Source organism: Microcaecilia unicolor, chromosome 9 (assembly GCF_901765095.1).
Source record: "Microcaecilia unicolor chromosome 9, aMicUni1.1, whole genome shotgun sequence".
Taxonomy (NCBI): domain Eukaryota; kingdom Metazoa; phylum Chordata; class Amphibia; order Gymnophiona; family Siphonopidae; genus Microcaecilia; species Microcaecilia unicolor.
Window position 1 is genome coordinate 26,663,309 of NC_044039.1, and position 20,630 is coordinate 26,683,938.

The window sequence follows — 20,630 nt, forward strand, 5'->3', positions numbered from 1 at the left end:
AAGCTACAATGTAGTAAATTTAAAACGAATCTGAGAGAGTTTTTCTTCACTCAACGTGTAATTAAACTCTGGAATTCGTTGCCAGAGAAATGTGGTAAAGACGGTTAGCTTAGCAGAGTTTAAAAAAGGTTTGGACGGCTTCCTAAAGGAAAAGTCCATAGACCGTTATTAAATGGACTTGGGAGGAAAATCCACTATTTCTGGGATAAGCAGTATAAAATGTTTTGTGCATTTTTGGGATCTTGCCGGGTATTTGTGACCTGGATTGGCCACTGTTGGAAACAGGATGCTGGGCTTGATGGACCTTTGGTCTTTCCCAGTATGGCAATACTTATGCACTTATGTACCAACACTTACCATAATACTTGCATTCTGCCAAAGTTATAGTTGCTTCAGTCTCTCATAAGAATAGCCATACTGGGTCAAAGCAAGGGTCCATCAAGCTCAGCATCCTTCATCCAGCAGTGGCCAGTCCAGGTCACAAGTACCTGACAGGATCTCAGGGGCCATTTTACTAAGCTGTGGTAAAAGGGGGCCTGTTTTTGACGTTAGCTGAGACCCCCTTTCACCGCAGCGGGAAAAAGACTGTCTTTGAGGAAAAGAAGTGGCTGTGCAGTAAGTGAAACACTTACCTCTAGGCCATTTGGGGGGGGGGCCTTACGTGCTCCCATTGAGATGATGGTAAGGGCTCCTGCGCTAACCCGGTGGTAACTGCTCGATTACTGCCAGTTAAGTTCTGGTGCTACATATTTTTGTAGCGCCGGAAATAGTGCACGTTAGGGGTGGGAACTGCCGTCGGGCTCCTGCGGTAGCCAGACAGTAGTTCTGGATTGGCGCATGATAAGCCTGCGGTGGGCTTACTGCTGCTTAGTAAAATGGCCCCTCAACGAGTAACAAGATTTTGGAATCCCAAAGAATAGCAAGATTCCATGCTACCAATCTTGTGAATAAGAGGTGGCTTTCCCCTTGTCTGTCTCAGGGGCGTAGCTACGTGGGGCAGTGGGCCCCCATGGATTTGGCCCTGGCCCCCCCGCTGCCGACCCTCTTGACCGCCCCCCCGCCGCCAACCCACCGCCGTCGCCATTGGGTACCTTTGCTGGTGGGGGTCCCCAACCCCCGCCATCCGAAGTCCTCTTCTCCGGCGCGGCCGCGTTGCTGATCTAAAAGCAAGGCTTCTGTTTCTGTGAGTCTGACGTCCTGCACATACAGCGTACAACGTGCAGGACATCAGACTCACAGGAACAGAAGCCTTGCTTGCAGATCAGCAATGTGGCCGCACCGGAGAAGAGGACTTCAGATGGTGGGGGTTGGGGACCCCCGCCAGCAAAGGTGCCCGATAGCGGCGGCGGGAAGGGGGGTTGAAAGGGTTGACATGGGGGGGGGGGTCAAACGTGGCAATGGCAGGGGGGTCGGCAGTGCCGGGGGGGGGGAATGTGCTCCCTCACCTCGGGCTCTGGACCCCCCTCCTGCCGAAGTCTGGCTACACCCCTGTAGCTTAATAGCAAATAATGGAATTCTCCAAAGCTTTTTTTAAACCCAGATGTGCTAACTAAAGAGCTACAGTGGGATTTGAGCCTGTGACCTTTCGTTCTCTGCGCTGACACCCAGCTGGCTGCTCTAACCATTAGGCAACACTTCTGATGGATATTTTCTATCTGTGTATTAGAAAACCAGCTCGGCAGGTTGGATGGACCAGTTTTTTGCCAACTGCTTTTTATATTTAGCTAAATTTTATGCTCATTTGGATCACCTAGTCCACTTGATGTGGTTGACATGAGAGAATTATTTTGCAGCAGTAACATATGGTATGCCATTGAAATTTTAGCCTTTTTACGTTCAAACTGTACACTAACAAGAGTGTAAACAGATGTTATTTTTGTGGCTTCTACTAAAGCGAGGCTTCATTGGTAAACAGAATAGCTGTTTCTATGTCAGCTGGATCTTATACTAAAAGCTAACCCGGAAACTTCAAGAATGGAAAATATTTCTATGTTGATTGCACACGGTAGAGAGCGGACTGTTTCTTCTAAAGGCTAGGCAGAATTAAGCCCAAAATTCCGTCAACATTGGCTGCGGATTGCTGTGTGCATTTCATTATACTCTTGTGTCTGGTTTATAAGGCGTTCTATATCGGAGTCCCCCTCTATTTACTGTGTAAACTGGTTGAGTATTTTCTTCTCCGGACATCATCAAGAAACAAAGCATTTTGTTACACTGGTTCATCCTTATGGAATACCTGACCAGCTGATTTGCCTGGCACCCAGCAGCTACCTTTCCTTCTGGAAAGCCCTGAAAGCATGATTTTTTTTTTTCAGCAGAGCTATATTTGATGTGGTTGATGGTTACTTTTATTTACTGTTGTGTTTTTTTGTTAAGCAGGTGACTGGATGACTATTATTGACTTTAAAATATTTGTTATTATATACTTATAAGTTGTTGCTTGTAATATGATTTTATTGTAATTGTTTAAGTTAAACTTGTGTTTATAATATGACTATTGCAAATGGTGTTAATACCTTGGTTGTGCTAAGTGGCAATCAAATAATGTGTTTGGTGGAAGAGTAGCCTAGTGAGGTCGTGGTTCAAATTCGGCTTCTTCCAACTGTTGCTTCCTATTAGATTGGGCAAGTCACTGCACCCTCCATTGCGCCAGTTGTCACTTATAGGGTAAAAGCCATTTTGTACAGGGATATCTTCTATACTTGCAATGTAACTCAATTTGATTTCAGCTTTAGACAAGTTGGAAAGTGCACACTTATAGTATGACAAAATGGCACCTTTCCCCTTCCTCCATTTGTAAACTCATGTAAAACCAAACCTGTTCAAAAAGGCATACCCTACCGACCCAACTTAAATGCCTGATCCCTGCAACACAACGAAACCAAAGCTCGTAATGGACATAACATAACTCTTCCTCTCTACGATTCCCTAATGTGTCTGTAACACATGACCCTTATTCTACCGCAACATCACTTTGTATTTGTTCTCTACCGGAGTTGGCGAACGCCATTCCGGTACTATGTAAGCCACGTTGAGCCTGCAAATAGGTGGGAAAATGTGGGATACAGAAGTAACAAATAAATAAATATGCAGTTAAATCTAATCCCCATCCTCTACAGGTATTGAAGAATATATAGCCTCTGTCGTCCCTTCATGAAGAATCAGATAAACAAAGTGAGTTGTGTCCTGTCATAGCTTTTAACAACAAGTTGACCTGCATGTTTCCACTTCACAATATCTGCATTAAAAAAAATAGGTTTTGCCACCAAGACCCTGAAGCAGCAGTTCGAAACGCTGGCCATCGTCGGCTTGGGGCGAGGGGAGAAGAAACAAGCTCCAGTAGTAGAAGCTACTAGGTGTCAGTAGCAAGCACGTTCGAAAGATAAGTGTTCTTTCAGTCTCAAGAATTTTCTAACCAACGTAACTGCTGATACAGCATGTATTGTATGAAAGTCGTACAGCAATTAAAGCAATAATAGTAATTAGTGACTTCATAGCAACTTCGAAGGTTTTTTTGGGCCAGTGATGAACACAGGATCATTAACGATCCATTCTAGCTCCAATAGATTGCATTAATCCAGAAGCTCTGTGAGGCCATTTTTTCCTTCGTTATAAGTGTTTAGATATTACAGCATTTAAGCACAATTTCACCACTTGGAAGACACAATCAGATTTAGACGGTCTAGAACGGAAAGCAAGAAAACTAATGACTATACATCAGGGGCGTAGCCAGCCTTCCATGGGGGAGGGGTCCAGAGCCCGGGGGGAGGGGGCACATTTTAGCCCTCCCCCCGGCGCCACCCCCCCCACCGCCGACATTGCCGCCCCCCCTCCCGCCGCGAACCCACCGCCGCTGCAGCCTACCTTTACTTTTGCTGGCGGGGGATCCCACTCCCCGCCAGCCGACGTCTTCTTTTCAGTCGCTTCCTGCTCTTCAATTTGTTTGCTGACGTCCTGCACGTTGTACGTGCAGGACGTCAGACTCAGAGAACAGAACTGTTCTTTGAGTCTGACGTCCTGCACGTACAATTACGTGCAGGACGTCAGCAAACAAATTGAAGAGCAGGAAGGACTGAGAAGACGTCGGCTGGCGGGGAGTGGGATCCCCCGCCAGCAAAAGTAAAGGTAGGCAGCAGCGGGGGCGGGTTCGCCGGGAGGGGGGTCCTGGGGTGAATCTGCGGGGGCCCCGGCCCCCTCAGGCCCCACGTAGCTACGCCACTGCTATACATCATGCTCTTAACACACAAAGCGGTATAGATAGACTTTATCTTTCACAGAAGAATGGTGGAGAAAAGAGGCCTAACTGATTAGATCCTAAAGAGCAGCTATTGATCAAAATGCAAAATTGTTTAAATCTATGGAAACAAATGAGTAATGCAAAAAGAAACATAAAACAGAATAGAAAGTTGGAAAAAGAAAGAGCTACATAGGCAATATTTGGAAAAAACAGAAGGAATTGCGAACAACAGCTTAACATGGAAATGGATATAGAAGTCTAAAAAGAAACAAAAGCTGTCATTTTTGCTGCTTAAAAATTATGGTGATTCACACAAATGTCGTGAAGAGAAAAACTGAAAAGGAATTTGCCATGACAGTGAATGTAGACCGTGTAAAGAAAAAGAGGGACCTGTGGACCCCATTATCAATGGTTGCAACAAAATTGCCCAAACTGAATATAAGAAACGACATGATACAGTCGCCAGATTAATGAACCGATGTCTGTGTAAAAAAATATGCATTCAGCATGACTAAAATTATTTGGAACATGAAATTAAGAATTATAGAAAATGAAAATGCAAAAATAGCATGGGATTTTAGATTCCTGATAAACAGATTACAGTATGCCTGATATAAACGGGTCATCTTCGACTCCTCTCTCTCCTTCTCTGCTCACATTCAGCAGATTGTCAAAACCTGTCGTTTCTTTCTCTATAACATCAGCAAAATCCGTCCCTTCATCTCTGAGCACTCTACCAGAACGCTTATCCACACTCTTATCACCTCTCACCTAGATTATTGCAACCTGCTTCTCACCGGCCTCCCACTTAGCCATCTCTCTCGTCTTCAATCAGTCCAAAACTCTGCTGCGCGACTCATTTTCCGCCAAAGTCGCTATGCTCACATTAGCCCTCTCCTCAAGTCACTTCACTGGCTCCCTATCCGCTTCCGCATTCAATTCAAACTTCTCTTACTGACCGATAAGAGCATTCACTCTGCTGCTCCCCAGTATCTCTCCACTCTTATCTCTCCCTACGCCCCCCCTCGGGTACTCCGTTCTGTAGATAAATCTCTCTTGTCTGTCCCCTTCTCCTCTACTGCCATTTCCAGACTCCGTTCTTTTTATCTCGCTGCACCTCACGCCTGGAATAGACTTCCCGAGCCTGTACGTCTAGCCCCGTCTTTAGCTGTTTTCAAGTCCAGGCTAAAAGCCCACCTCTTTGACACTGCTTTTGACTCCTTTTGACTCCTAACCACTACTCACTTGCCCTGTACCCCACCTCTTTAATTCCCTTACCTCTTAATTGTTCTGTCTGTTTACCTGTCTTATTTAGATTGTGAGCTCTTTGAGCAGGGACTGTCTTTCTGTGTATGGTGTACAGCGCTGCATATGCCTTGTAGCGCTATAGAAGTGATAAGTAGTAGTAGTAGAATTGAAATAGGTAACGGCTGTTGGAAATATCAATACCAGGTGGTAGTCGGATTGGAGCAAAAGAATTGGAAAAGATCATGATGTACAGAAATTTACAAACTGAGGTTTCCTTTTACTAAGGTGCACTGAAAAACGGGCTGCAGTAGTGTAGGCGCCTGTTTTGGACGCAAAGAATCATTTTTTCAGTGCACCTGTAAAAAAGGCCTTTTTTTACATTTTTGCAGAAAATGGACGTTTGGCAAAATGAAAATTGGCACGCGTCTATTTTGGGTCTGAGACCTTACTGCCAGCCATTGACCTAGCGGTAAAGACTCGCGTGGTAAACGGGCAGTAATGACCTACATGTGTCAAATGTCACTTGGCGCACGCCCAAAAATAAAAATGATTTTTCAGACGCGCGTATTGGACGGATGCCAAAAATGAAATTACCGCGAGCCACTCAGTAGCTAGGCGGTAACTCCATTTTGGCGCGCGTTGGGTGCGTGTAGATGCTTACGTGGCTTAGTAAAAGGGCCCATGAAACTGGAAGAATCTGGAAAAACGAAATCAGTGATGGTACCAATAATAATTGAGCTTTGAGAGCCGTACTACGGAGCCTTATAAAGCACTTAGGATTGCTTCACCAGAACAAAAATTAGCCTTATTCGGAACTGCATATTTTTCTTCAATAATACTACTACAATTCTTAGACCTTTGTTTTGGACGTCTGATTCCATCCCCAGAAGGCCCCCAAAATAGCCAGCTTTCACTTAGTTGCTAACCGCTCATTTTCAGCAGGGATAGCTGCTGAAGTACCGCTGAAAATCAGCAGATAGCTCTGAACAAGCAATTTAACCGGTCAGCAGCCATTTTATGATGATTAAATAATTATGAATATCGTCCAGATAAGTTTCTAAAATGGTCGGCAGACACAACTAGGTATTAGCACTTGTGACTGTGTCAATACTTAGATGTGTATGTTGTCGAGTTGCCTCAGCTGATATTGTAGATGTTGATAGTTGCAGAATGGGTTGGTTGTCCCTCTCAAATGTAACTGCTACATACAGGTGCATTCAGTGGTGTGCTGGAGCCGGTTGCCAAATTTTTTACCATCTTGCGAGCCGGTTGTTCTTCAGAGCGAGCTGGCTCTCTTTCCTCCCTCCCTCCCCCGAGCTACAGGGTCCCAGGCTCCGAGTCCAGTGTACATACCTGAAGAAGGCAACCACCCTGGTTGTCCAGTGGATTCTTCGGGGCAGGCAGGAAAGATTCCCAGTCTTGTCTGCCCGCTGCCGCCGCTGACCCTCCCCCGCTGCCGGATCGCTCTTTAAAAATGGCCGTCGAGACTTCTGCTGAAGTCTTGGAGGCTGCCCTTGTAAGTCTCAGTGGCCATTTTGAAGAGCGATGAATTAGCGCCGCGGGAGAGTCAGCGCCGGCAGTGGGCAGGAAAGACTGGGAATCTTTCTTGCCTGCCCCGAAGAATCCACTGGACAACCAGGTTGCCTTCTTCAGGTATGTACTGGACATCAGAGACTGGAACCCTGTAGCTCATGCGGGGCGGGGGAAAACAGCAGAGCCGGCTTGCCTTGCACCACAGGGGAGGGGAGGAAGGAGAACAGCAGAGCCGGCTTGCCCTGCACCACAGAATCTCAGTCTTCCTGGAGAGAGTAATGCATTGCCCCCCTCCCAGGCTCTCTCCCCGGCTATAGCAGAGGTGGCGCAGAGGTGGACCGGGGAGAGAGCCCGTTGTGGGGGGGGGGGGCGCAGAGATGGCCCGCAGAGATATCCTGTTGTGGGGTGGGTGGGGTGGTTACAGAGGTGGACCGGGGAGAGAGCCTGTTGTTAAAAATTTACCAGCACACCACTGGGTGCATTCCACATATTGCAGAAAAAGCTCTGTGTGGGCAGATCCTTTTCCAAAATACTTGCAGAATTGTACATGTTCTGATTTGGATTCTCAATTCTAATTTTCACCTTCTTTCTAAAATCTGCCGTATAGCTTATACGCTTAGTGGCTGATTTTCACCATGTTTCTGTCCTGCCCTTAGTCAACCCGAAATCACAACTGTTTTACTGACGCTTAACTTTGGCCTTTTTGCAATTACCAAGTTATCCATAGATCCATGAGTGTTCCTTTTCAAAAACACTTCCACATATATGGCTGGTGCTACCACTGACTACTGTACATGAGAGCAAACGTATTCCGTGAGGTATTAGCAAAGAAAACTCAGCTGTACACAGTGCTTCGGGCTAGCTAAAGGGTTTTTTTTGGAGGCGGGGGGTGGCTTAATCACAGGAAATGGAGAGCATTGTGTAGTACTGTTGTGAATTGTGGAATCTAATTAAATGTTACTTAATAATTTCTAAAAACAAAACTACCTTCTGCGTATTGTTGAGGAAAGTGGACATGACAAGCTTAATAGAATGTTCCCTTATTCATGGAAATGCCCTGCTTTTCCCTGACTTTTCTTGTTTGGAAAGTTCATGTTATTATTTCTGTTTTTGCAAAGAAGCTTTTGTGGATATTCAAACTCAGGACCCCCTAATATACAAACTTTATTTCTTATAATGGCATCTGCGCAGGGCAAGTACCGTAGCCAGGTGACCAATTTTGGGTGGGCTTCCTGGCATAATGTGAGGGCATGAAATTTCCTCTCTGCCCCTGCTTCTATTAAAATTAGCAGTTGTCGGTTGCTTATTCTGGCACCCCCGCACACGGGTGAAAAACTAAGCATGTGTGGGGTGCTGGCATTAGCAGTTCAGGGACCCTGCCACCATAGCTGAGCTCAGTAGAACTGTGTTTGGACACCAGAGAAGGCGGTCTTCAACTAACGGGGTTTGGGAATCCCTGCCAGCTACAGCAAGACTGCAGCATTACTGGGTAGGTCCGAGCCCAAAGTGGGTAGGTCTCAGGGGCTCTGGGGAAATCAACAATAACATTTTAACAGCTAACTTTGAACTGCTTATTACTTTTGCAAATTCACCTCCTAGCAGCCACTGATCTACCCAGACAAAATGAGAGCCAAAACAAGGTACTCAGTAGAAGCTCTATGCCCATGTTTGTACGATTCCCTAGTGTGGCTGTGCCACATGAACTTTATCTTACCATGACATCACTTTGTATTTATTTACACCGGAGTCTGTAACGCCTCTCCGGTACTATGTAAGCCACATTGAGCCTACAAATAGGTGGGAAAATGTGGGATATAAATATAACAAATAAATAAAATAAATAAATAAGCGCCATCCCCGGAGGGCATAATCGAACGCGAACGCCTATCTCCATGGGCATCTATGTCCGAGAACGGGTACATGAAGGGGCGGGACAAACCGTATTTTCGAAAAAAAATGGGCGCCCATCTTTTTTTTCGATAATACGGTTTGTGCCCGGCAAATGCATCAGATTTGTGCGGATTTGAGTGGGCGGTTTTGTTTTTCAGTGATAATGGAAACCGAAGGCGCCCAGCTCAAAAACGAACAAATCCAAGGCATTGGGTCATGGGAGGGGCCAGGATTCGTAGTGCACTGGTCCCCCTCACGTGTCAGGACACCAACCGGGCACCCTAGGGGGCACTTGTAACAATTTAAAAAAATAAATAAATACCTCCCAAGTCCATAGCTCCCATCCCTTGGGTGCTGAGCCCCTCAAATCCCCCCCAAAACCCACTGCCCACAACTCTACACCATTACCATAGCCCTTATGGCTGAAGGGGGGCACCTACATGTGGGTACAGTGGGTTTTGGGGGGCGGTTTGGAGGGCTCCCATTTACCACCACAAGTGTAACAGGTAGGGGGGGATGGGCCTGGGTCCACCTGGGTGAAGTCCATTGCACCCATTAAAAACTGCTCCAGGGACCTGCATACTGCTGTGATGGAGCTGGGTATGGCATTTGAGGCTGGCATACAGGCTAGAAAAAAAGTTGTTAAAGTGTTATGGTGGGAGGGGGTTAGTGACCACTGGGGGAGTCAGGGGTGGTCATCCCCGATTCCCTCCGGTGGTCATCTGGTTATTTAGGGCACTTTTTTGGGACTTCTTCGTGAAAAAAAGGGTCCAAAAAAAGTGACCCAAATTCGCGCTAAAAACGCCTTTCTTTTTTCGATTATCGGCCGAAGGCGCCCATCTCTCCTCGGCCGATAAACACGCCCCAGTCCCGCCTTCACCACGCCTCCGACACGCCCCCATCAACTTTGGCCGTTTCCGCGACAGATTGCAGTTGAAGACGCCGAAAATTGGCTTTCGATTATACCGATTTGGGCGCCTTTGCGAGATGGGCGCCCATCTCCCGATTTGGGTCGAAATATGGGCGCTCATCACTTTCGAAAATAAGGCTGCTAGTGTTTCATGCTTAAATCCAAGTGTATTCAATAACAATGCATGCAACTTAATTGGCTTAAAAAGCTAATCAGCGTTGTTAACAGCACTTAACAAGTAATAATGAGCACTAATTGGCAATAATTAGAATTTGCATGCATAACTTGCATGAACTTGATTTGCATATACTGCCTCCATTATATGCAAATCTCTTTCATGCACATTCATTGTGGATATCCTAAAAACCTGACTGACGGGGGGGGGGGGGGGGGGGAGGGGGGGGTACTCCAGGACCTTACTTGGGAAACACTGGCTTAGACGGATTTTTGCATATGCCTACTCTTCCTCCTTCTCTCTCCAGAATTAACCAGTCTCCCTGTCCAGTTCAGGATTTTCTAAGTGGTCACATTTATGGTTGCATAAAAGTTCAAATTGCTTATTGGAATATATTTTCTTTGCATGCTGATCGTTGAATTACAACATGAATTTGACAGTGTAGTTTTTGGTAAACTAGTCCTCGGAATATTTGGTGATGGTCACCCAGTTTTTATGTCTAATAATTTGAACACAAAAGGCTGTACTTAAGACCTCAGTTTTGTTAATCCAAGCTCCAGAAAAAAAAAATGAGGTTAATCCTAATCTCAATCTATTAATCTCTAGCACAGCGCTCTCCAAAAATGTTCATACCAGTTGTGGTTACTATTCGTTTTTTAATTGGAAAAATGACTCTGGTGCTTTTGAAGCTTAAATGTTGACCAGTTTTACCCAGTGCCAGGGAGTAACATCTGTGTTTACTTGGAGAATTTGCTTAATTCTTTACTTGCATCTGTTTGGTTCCCAAGCTAATCCTCAATTTCCTGCATTTTACAGGTTGCCATAAAATCAATCCGTAAGGACAAAATCCGAGATGAACAAGATATGGTTCACATCAGGCGGGAGATTGAAATCATGTCATCCCTCAGCCATCCCCACATCATCCGTATTTATGAAGGTTGGTAGAATGCTCTTTCTGTATATTTCTTCCCATTGAAATGTGTCTGCTCAAAGTTCTGTGTGGTCTCCTGGGGTGAATGCAACTGCCTACGATGAAATAAATTACACTAGTTACATTGAACTAATTACATAGCTTAACTGTGTTGACTGTATCCAAATCAAAGTTAGATAACTCAGCACATCATAAGTGATTACATTTTCTGAGTTTCTTCTGCTAAACACCATTAAATCACTTGGGGTTTAAACTAATTACTTTGAGTTGTATTGTTGGTTTTTCTTTTTTCACTTTTTCTTTGTTAACCCAGTTGCTTCCTGCTTCTTTCAGCTCTATGGCTATATGCATTAAAGGGAAAGGAAGGGAAATGGGACTTGATATATACTGCCTTTCTGTGGTATTTTGCAACTACATTCAAAGCGGTTTACATATATACAGGTACTTGTTTTGTACCTGGGGCAATGGAGGGTTAAGTGACTTGCCCACAGTCACAAGGAGCTGCAGTGGGAATCGAACCCAGTTTGCCAGGATCAAAGTCTGCTGCTCTAACCACTAGTAGTAACGTTCCATATAGAATCTCAGATAGTAGCAACATTCCATGTTCCACTGCACTAACCACTAGGCTACTCCTCCATTATCAACATTCTCAAATAGTAGCAACATTCCATGTAGAATCTCAAATAGGGAAAGGGAAATGGGACTTGATATACCACCTTTCTGTGGTTTTTGCCACTACATTCAAAGCGGTTTACTTAGTATATGCAGGTACTTAGTAGTACCTGGGGCAATGGAGGGTTAGGTGACTTACCCAGAGTCACAAGAAGCTGCAGTGGGAATCGAACCCAGTTCCTCAGGATCAAAGTCCGCTGCACTAACCACTAGGCTACTCCTCCACTCCATAAAGTGGAAGTTGGGCACTGTTCGATAAGGTAATGCCTCAATTCCATAAGGGGGAGATTCTATCTATGGCGCCTAAAAAAAAATTGGCGCTAAAATCAGTGGTGACTAAGCATATTCTTTTATCTAGGCACCAATTATAGAATACGCTTAGTTCATATTTCAGCGCCTAAATCTACGCGCATCTATTTACACCAACGAAAACTTGGTGTAAATCCCTGCACGTAGATTTGGGCACACTAGGCCACATATTCTATAACTGAGCACGTAAATTTCGGAACGCCCACGAAACGCCCCTTTCCCCACCCCCACCTATAACCATGCCCCTTTTTGTCTGCACATATTAAGAAGTTTGGTGCACATCGTTACAGAATACACTTAGCGAGTTGTGCGCCTAAATTCTAATCAGTGCCAGTTAGTGCTCATTATTGCTTGTTAAGTGCTGTTAGCGCTCATTAGCTTAAGCTCATTAAATTACATGCATTGTTATAGAATCCGCGCCGATTTTGGCACCGATTTCTAGGCGTGCTGTATAGAATCCGGGGGATAGTGCCTAACTGCAAGGGGGGTGTACATGTGGGTGAAGCTCGGGTGAACCATGGTTGTGTCTCTCAGATACATGTGTAGTTTATAGAATACAAGCTGTAAAGCCCTTTAAAACGGGCAACATTTTTGTTGTGAAAAATGTAATGAAATAGCCAAAGCAAGAAATGAGAGTGGATGTCTACAGTACACTTTTATATATTACGACCCTCGTCTCTCCCCTGCCCCCCCCCCCTCCAGCCACCCTCTTCTCCCCCTACCCCCCCTCCAGCCACCCATGTCCAGCGACTCTCCTCTCTCCCCTGCCCCCCCTCCAGCCACCCAGGTTGTCCAGCGAATTCTTTGGGGCAGACAGGAAAGATCCCCAGTCTTGCCTGCCCGCTGCCGGTGCTGACCCTCCCCCGCTGCCGGATCGCTCTTCAAAATGGCCGCCGAGACTTCCAGCAGCGGCCTCAAGAGACTTCTTCTGAAGTCTTGGCGGCCATTTTGAAGAGGGGGCCGGCTGCGGGCAGGCAAGACTGGGGATCTTTCCTGCCTGCCCCGAAGAATTCGCTGGACAACCTGGGTGGCTGGAGGGGAGCAGGGGAGAGAGGAGGGTCGCTGTACAGCACTGTGTACGTTTAGTATAGCGCTTTATAAATGATAAGTAGTAGTAGGTGTTGTGGTTATGATCAGCTGACGTCGGGAGAGACCTGTGACGTGCCGCGCATGCGCGGCACCTTGACAGCTGTTCTGCGAGTCCAACGCATGCACGGAACGTTGATGACAGCTGCTCTCTACTGCGCATTTGCAGGTGAGTCGGTCACCTCTCATTTATATAGTTAGATGCCTGCCTTTGACATGGCATAACAGGAAATGCCGATGCTGATCTTATGCTAGTATTCTATAATGGAATCTTGGTGCCAAGATGTTGTTATTCCATCGGTGCTAAACACACAGAATTGCCCCATCAGCCTTCATGTTCAACTATAGAAGATCTCTCTTAGTTTTCACCTTTCCTTTGACCTTCCCATCTAGATGAGCCATTTTAGTGACATTTCTTGCCCGGGGTGTCCACAGACCATCAAACATTTCGCATGTGTAAACCCCGAGCATGGCTAGCATGCATTGCTGTTGTACGGTGGCTAAGATTCTCCCCAAACTCCTGCTTTTTCTCCCTAGCGCTGTATATAGTGCCTCCACAGCTTCCCCAAATCCTACTAGTCCAATGAGCAGATGCTCAGGAACTGAACCATGAAGACAGTCCAACAACTGTCTTGAGTTTAAAAGAAACCGTTATAATATAGCATCTTAGAGAAAGAGAACACAGATAGATACATTCATACAGTTGATCTTTGCACTTTCGTTGTTGAAGTACATGTAGATGTTAGAAGTTACTGTTATTTCCCTGGGCTTTAGCCACATGCTTGTAATTAGTTAACGTTAATAGTAATATTGGAAGCACTTCGGCATATCAGATGAAGTGGGTGACATCGTTTACTGGTTTCACCTTGACATCTTGGAAACCATTGGACATAAGTGATCAAATGTCGCAAATGGCCTCCTCCCATCTGTTCACCCCTACCACATATGCATCTCCAATCATGCAGTTCTTCTTTGTAAATGGAATTGGGTTTGAACTTGAGCAATAGGCGACTTGGTTGAAGCTGCAGATTTTCCTGGTGATCTATGTTTGGTTGTACTCGGTAGTCATGGTTTCAGATCAGAGCTACAATTGGCTTCTGTCTCGTTGTAGCATGACAGGACCGTACAATATTTTCTACAGCAACACTGCTGTAAAAATTCAACTCTCTTTGCTTATGTGCCTATGGCCAGGAGGGCAACGTCAGCGTTCCAGACCACAGACTGACCAAGTCCTAATTTCTAACCTCCATCCTGAAGCATTCTGGGTTTTGCAGTCCTGCTTTATTCTCAATAGCGAGAACTGGAGCACAAAGCTCACATTTCTTTGACCTGGACCAGAAAGTGCCACAGGGCTGGGCCATCCTGTCCCTGGACAGCCAAGAGCTGCAGTATGTCTGTGGTCACCTCTGCTGCCAAGACCAAGCAAAGTGCTGTGCTAGCAGTTTGGAAAGTGAAATAAGTCAAAGGAACCACAGCTGAGGTCTCCAAGAGGGTTTTCATTTACGCAAAAGCTGTGCTGCCTGAGGTTAACCCCTTCTCCTCTGAGAATAGGAGCAGCAGGCAGGGGAAATGGTGATAGCAGAGGACTGGGCGTGTCCTGAGGGAAGCAGTTCTCCCAGTAATGGGTCAAAGCCACAGAAGACAGTGTGGGGAAATAAAGAGAAAAGGAGTCATACCAAAGAAAAATGCTGATTAAATGGTGATCACAGGAAACATGAGGAGGGTGGTGCACACTCTTTTCCTGCAGTAGCTTTGCCAGGCAGCCAAAAAGAGCAGATACGTCTTACTAAGATTTTTCACTGTAGAGCACAGATGAAAAATACAGTAGGAGCACAGTCTTCTGTTTAATATGGTAGGGAGAGTGAATATCTGTACATAAATGAGAGATTCAAACCGTCACTGGCACCATGAATCTGGGAAAGGAGACTATGCTGCTTATTTTTGAAGGAGAAGGGCGCCCATCTTCCGACACGAATCGGGAGATGGGCATCCTTCTCCTAAGGCCGCCCAAATCGTCATAATCGAAAGCCGATTTTGGGCGTCCTCAACTGCTTTCCGTCGCAGGGACGACCAAAGTTCAAGGGGGCGTGTTGGCAGTGTACCGAAGGCAGGATGGGGGCGTGGTTAAGAGATGGGCGTCCTCGGCCGATAATGGAAAAAAGAAAGGCGTCCCTGACGAGCATTTGGCCGACTTTACTTGGTCCCTTTTTTTTTCACGACCAAGCCTCGAAAAGGTGCCCGAAGTGACCAGATGACCACCGGAGGGAATCGGGGATGACCTCCCGCTATTCCCCCAGTGGTCACCAACCCCCTCCCACACACACAAAAAATTACAACACATTTTTTTCCAGCCTCTATGCCAGCCTCAAATGTCATACCCAGCTCCATCACAGCACTATGCAGGTCCCTGGAGCAGTTTTTAGTGGGTACTGCAGTGCACGTCAGGCAGGCAGACCCAGGCCCATCCCCGCCCTACCTGTTACACTTGTGGTGGTAAATGGGAGCCCTCCAAAACCCACCCGAAACCCACTGTACCCTCATGTAGGTGCCCCCCTTCATCCCTAAGGAATATGGTAGTGGTGTTGAGTTGTGGGGAGTGGGTTTTGGGGGGCTCAGCTCACAAGGTAAGGGAGCTATGCAGCTGGAAGCAATTTGTGATGTCCACTGTAGTGCCCCCTAGGGTGCCCTGGCATGTGAAGGGGGACCAGTGCACTATGAATGCTGGCTCCTCCCACAACCAAATGCCTTGGATTTGGTCATTTTTGAGATGGGCGTCCTCGGTTTCCATTATCGCCGAAAACCGAGGTCGCCCATCTCTAAGGTCGACCTAAATGTCAAGATGGTCAACCTAAATGTCAAGATTTGGGCGTCCCCGCCTGTATTATCGAAACGAAAGATGGACGCCCATCTTGTTTCGATAATACGGGATGCCCCGCCCCTTCACCTGGACTTCCTTAGAGATGGGCGCCCTTAAGGATGGGCACCCTGTTCGATTAGTCCCCTCCTTAAAGCCCATATTTATAGGTCATTGAGGGACCCTTTTACTAAGCCACATAGGGCGCGTACGTGTGTCCGACGCGCGTCAATTTTGAACTACCGCCCGGCTACCATGTGGCCCAGGCGGTAATTTCATTTTACACGTGTCCACTAAGCGCACTGAAAATTTTCCTGTGCGCAGCGCTAACCGGGCAGTAATCGTTATTGTACGCGCATAAACCATTACCGCCCGGTTAATGTGTGAGACCTTACCACTAGGTCAGTGGATGGCGGTAAGGTCTCAGGCCCAAAATGGATGGACGCCAATTTTAATTTTGCCGCACGTCCATTTTCGGCCAAAAAAAAAAAAGCTTTTTTTGCAAGTGCGCTGAAAAATGGACCTGCGTGCATCCAGTACACACATCCACACCAGTGCAGGCCATTTTTTGGCACACCTTAGTAAAAGGACCCCTGAGAGACAAAATAAAATATTCAAGCCAGAGCGTGCTCATTTTCCTCCTGAATATCTGCATTTAGGTTATTCAGGTACGTTAGCATACTGTATAATCCATGAGTCTTCTTGTAAACTCCTCCCATGCTCCGCCCCTTGTGGCGCATACTTTTATGCTGGTTGGTATTTCATAACAAGTCATTTAGGTGCAGATGTGACTGCATATATTACTACTCAGTCATCTCTCTCCTCTCCAGTCTGTCCAAAATTCTGTAGCATGGCTTATTTTCCGCCAAAATCGTTATACCCACACTAGCCCACTCCTCAAGTCACTTCACTTGCTCCCTGTCTGCTTCCGTATACAGTTCAGACTTCGCTTACTGACCTTTAAATGCATCCATTCTGCAGCCCCTCATTACCTCTCCACTCTCATCTCTCTCTACATTCCTCCCCGTGACCTCCGCTCGCTGGACAAATTTCTCTTGTCATCCCCCTTCTCTTCCACTGCTAACTCCAGGCTTCGTTCCTTTTCTCTCGCAGCACCTTATGCCTGGAATAGACTTTCTGAGCCTGTACGTCTAGCTCCATCTTTACCTGTTTTCAAATCTATGCTGAAAACCCACCTTTTCACTACTGCTTTTGGCTTCTAGCCACTACTCATTTGCCTCCCCCCTTGTTCCTTCTCACCCAGTACTTCCCTCACCCTTAATTGTCTTGTCTTTCTGTATTATTTAATATTGTAATCTCTGTTGAGTTGGGCCTGTCTCTCTGTGTCAGGTGTTCAGCGCTGCGTGCATCTGGTAGCGCTCTACAAATGCTAATAATAATAATCATTTCTATAGCTCTATTGATGTATGCAGCACTGTACACATTATATGCAGGCACTTCTCTGTCCCTAGAGGGCTCACAATTAGTTTTTGTACCTGGGGCAATGGAGGGTTAAGTGACTTGCCCAAGGTCACAAGGAGCTACAGTGGGAATCAAACCCAGGTTGCTGGGATCAAAGCCTGCTGCGCTAATCATTAGGCCACTTCTCCCCGAAGTGCCTATGCCTGAAAATGACTTTATAAAAGTTCCTTTGTTGGACAGACTGGATGGACCGTGCGGCCCTTTATCTGCCGTCATTTACTGTGTTTACTGTGTTACCTGTATGGTGGATACTATTGGGTGAGATATTTTTCTGAAGGTTCCTCTAATACAATTTAAGTTTTATTTATTGAAAAAAAATGATTTAATTGATTCATAAATATTGAATCATATTATATTTACAGACTTCTGTTTTATTAATTGGCTTTCACACTGGCTTAATTTGTTTTGGCCTTGAGGGATTCCAGGTAGACGTGACTGGCCCAGAAGAACAGAATTCTGGCTTCTTGCAACATTTCTTTGTAACCACAACAATTTCTGTTCCTCATTTGTGCTCCACTATCGAGGCTTATATACAAGGTTCTTCCTCTTTCTGCCCAGCACTCGTCTTTCCCATTTTCTAATCACACGGTTTTGTTTTGAATATGCAAATCTTGTGGTTCTTTCTTTCTTTATCAAATTTATATCCCACATTATCAAACTTGTCTAAGCGGGTTACAAAAGAACAAACATAAATCGTAAAAACAAACAAAATACCCCAACCTTGACAACATCATAAAATAGATGATCATTATCTCTTGCAAAATAACAGGTCTACCTTCAACTTGTGAATATTGACATGGCTGGTTAAGTTGAAATTGGCCAAAAATAAACCAGATATTAAATCCAGCATAGGCATAGATAGACTTTCAGCTCATTTACGTACATAGTAACATAGTAGATGACAGCAGAAAACGACCTGCACTGTCCATCCAGTCTGCCCAACAAGACAAACTCATATGTGTATACCTTACCTTGATTTGTGCCTGCCTTTTTCAGGGCATAGACCGTACAAGTCTGCCCAGCAGTACTTCCCGCCTCCCAACCACCAGTCCCGCCTCCCATCACCGGCTCTGGCACAGACCGTATAAGTCTGTCCTCCATTATCCTCGCCTCCCAACCACCAACCCCTCTTCTCCCCACCTGCTCCGCCACCCAATTTCGGCTAAGCTTCTGAGGATCCATTCCTTCTGCACAGGATTCCTTTATGCATATATATCTTTTTTTTTTTTTTTTTTTTTGAAACCCAATAGAAATGGAAGTTGTTTTTGCCAGTTATTGGAAAGTCAAGTAAAGACCTTTAATTCTCAGTTAGGAGAAATTCTGTCTTCTCAGCCGTGATGGTAATTGGCAAAGGGGGACAAGCTCTTTTGAAGTGACAGCCGACTCTAAATAGAACAGATTCGTTTCAACGGACGAGGCCAGAATTTCCAGCGCATAAATTTCACTCCCAGAGCAGCATTCACCTTTCATGAACACCCTAGGTCCCCATATATTACATTTTTAAGAACAGAAAAAGAACCTTTTTTATGCAGTAACCTACTTTAAAACCATCCCATCTGGAACTAATTAATTGTAGAAAAAGTTAAAATATTGTAAGAGGTTCCATTCTTCGTGTCAGTGTGTTGGTACTGGTTTTTCTCTAAGAAACATTTAACCTTTTTTTTTGTTTTACATCTATCTATCTATCTATCTATCTATCTATCTATCTATCTATCTATCTATCTATCTATCTATCTATCTATCTATCTATCTATCTATCTATCTATCTATCTATCTATCTATCTATCTATCTATCTATCTATCTATCTATCTATCTATCTACCCAAACAGAAGAGTTATTTCTTCTGTGAAAGAGAAAATTGAGCTTAACAAGCAAACAGATTGTAAGCAATTAAACTGTGTTACAAATAACAGTGACCTGGTCATTTTTTAACACAGGACTTACTGGTGGTCATATTGGTCCCAGAGCAAATGAATATATGAAGTCAGTTCAGACCGTGAGCGGCTCAGACGCCACTTTCTGCTGCAAGCTGAATATTGGGTGGACTGAAGCTTAAAGTCTTGAAAGCAAGAATGCGCTCACTCACAATTTAAGCCTCTGTTTCTCAAACGTAGCCCAGCAATGCAAGGGAAAATTACAAAGGAATTTTTCACACACACATATATATATGCCAATATATATTGTGTAAAAAGCCTCTTATAAAATCTACCCCACCAGTACAAGTATTTGCAGAATGACGTACGTGTACGTGACGATGGCGTTAGGCGTATTCTGGGGTGGAGTTTGTACAAACTGCAGGCAGAGTCGTGATTTACATGCATCCTTTTAAAAATATGCATATTCATTTCTTCAGTGGTTTTGTTTTACTCATGATTTCTTCTAGTATTTTATGGGCGTAATCATAGGCGCCCTGTAGAAGAGGCTTGGGGAGGCTAACCTGCTTATAATCGAACGAGAAAAACGCCCAAGTTCCGACCTAAATCGGGAGATGGACGTTTATCTCACAAAAACGAATAAAGCGGTATAATCGAAAGCCGATTTTTGGACGTTTTCAACTGCACTCCGTCGCGGATGCGGACAAAGTTGATGGGGGCGTGTCAGAGGTGTGGCGAAGGCGGAACTGGGGCGTGGTTATCTGCCGAACAAAGATGGGCGCATTTCACCGATAATGGGAAAAAAGTATGCGTTTTTAGCTAGAATTTAGGACACTTTTCCTGAACCCTGTTTTTTCACGAATAAGGCCCCAAAAAGTGCCCTAAATGACCAGATGACCACTGGAGGGAATCGGGGATGACCTCCCCTGACTCCCCCAGTGGTCACTAACCCCCTCCCACCACAAAAAATGATGTTTCACAACTTTTTATTTTCACCCTCAAATGTCATACCCACCTCCCTGGCAGCAGTATGCAGGTCACTGGAGGAGTTGTTAGGGGGTGCAGTGGACTTCAGGCAGGTGGACCCAGGCCCATCCCCCCCTACCTGTTACAATTGTGCTGCTTAATGCTTATTAGTCGTCCAACCCCCCCAAACCCACTGTACCCACATGTAGGTGCCCCCCTTCACCCCTTAGGGCTATAGTAATGGTGTAGACTTGTGGGCAGTGGGTTTTGAGGGGGATTTGGGGGGCTCAACACACAAGGGAAGGGTGCTATGCACCTGGGAGCTCTTTTACCATTTTTTTTGTTTTTGTAAAAGTGCCCCCTAGGGTGCCCGGTTGGTGTCCTGGCATGTGAGGGGGACCAGTGCACTACGAATCCTGGCCCCTCCCACGAACAAATGCCTTGGATTTATTCGTTTTTAAG

General features: G+C 45.5%; 1 protein-coding gene across 1 annotated transcript in view; it reads left to right on the plus strand.

Moving 5' to 3' along the window:
• Positions 1–20,630, plus strand: part of NUAK1 (NUAK family kinase 1) — a 130,814-nt gene that overhangs the window by 45,891 nt on the left and 64,293 nt on the right. The window contains 1 exon segment of the mRNA XM_030214098.1: positions 10,810–10,930. Coding sequence (XP_030069958.1) covers positions 10,810–10,930 — 121 coding nt within the window.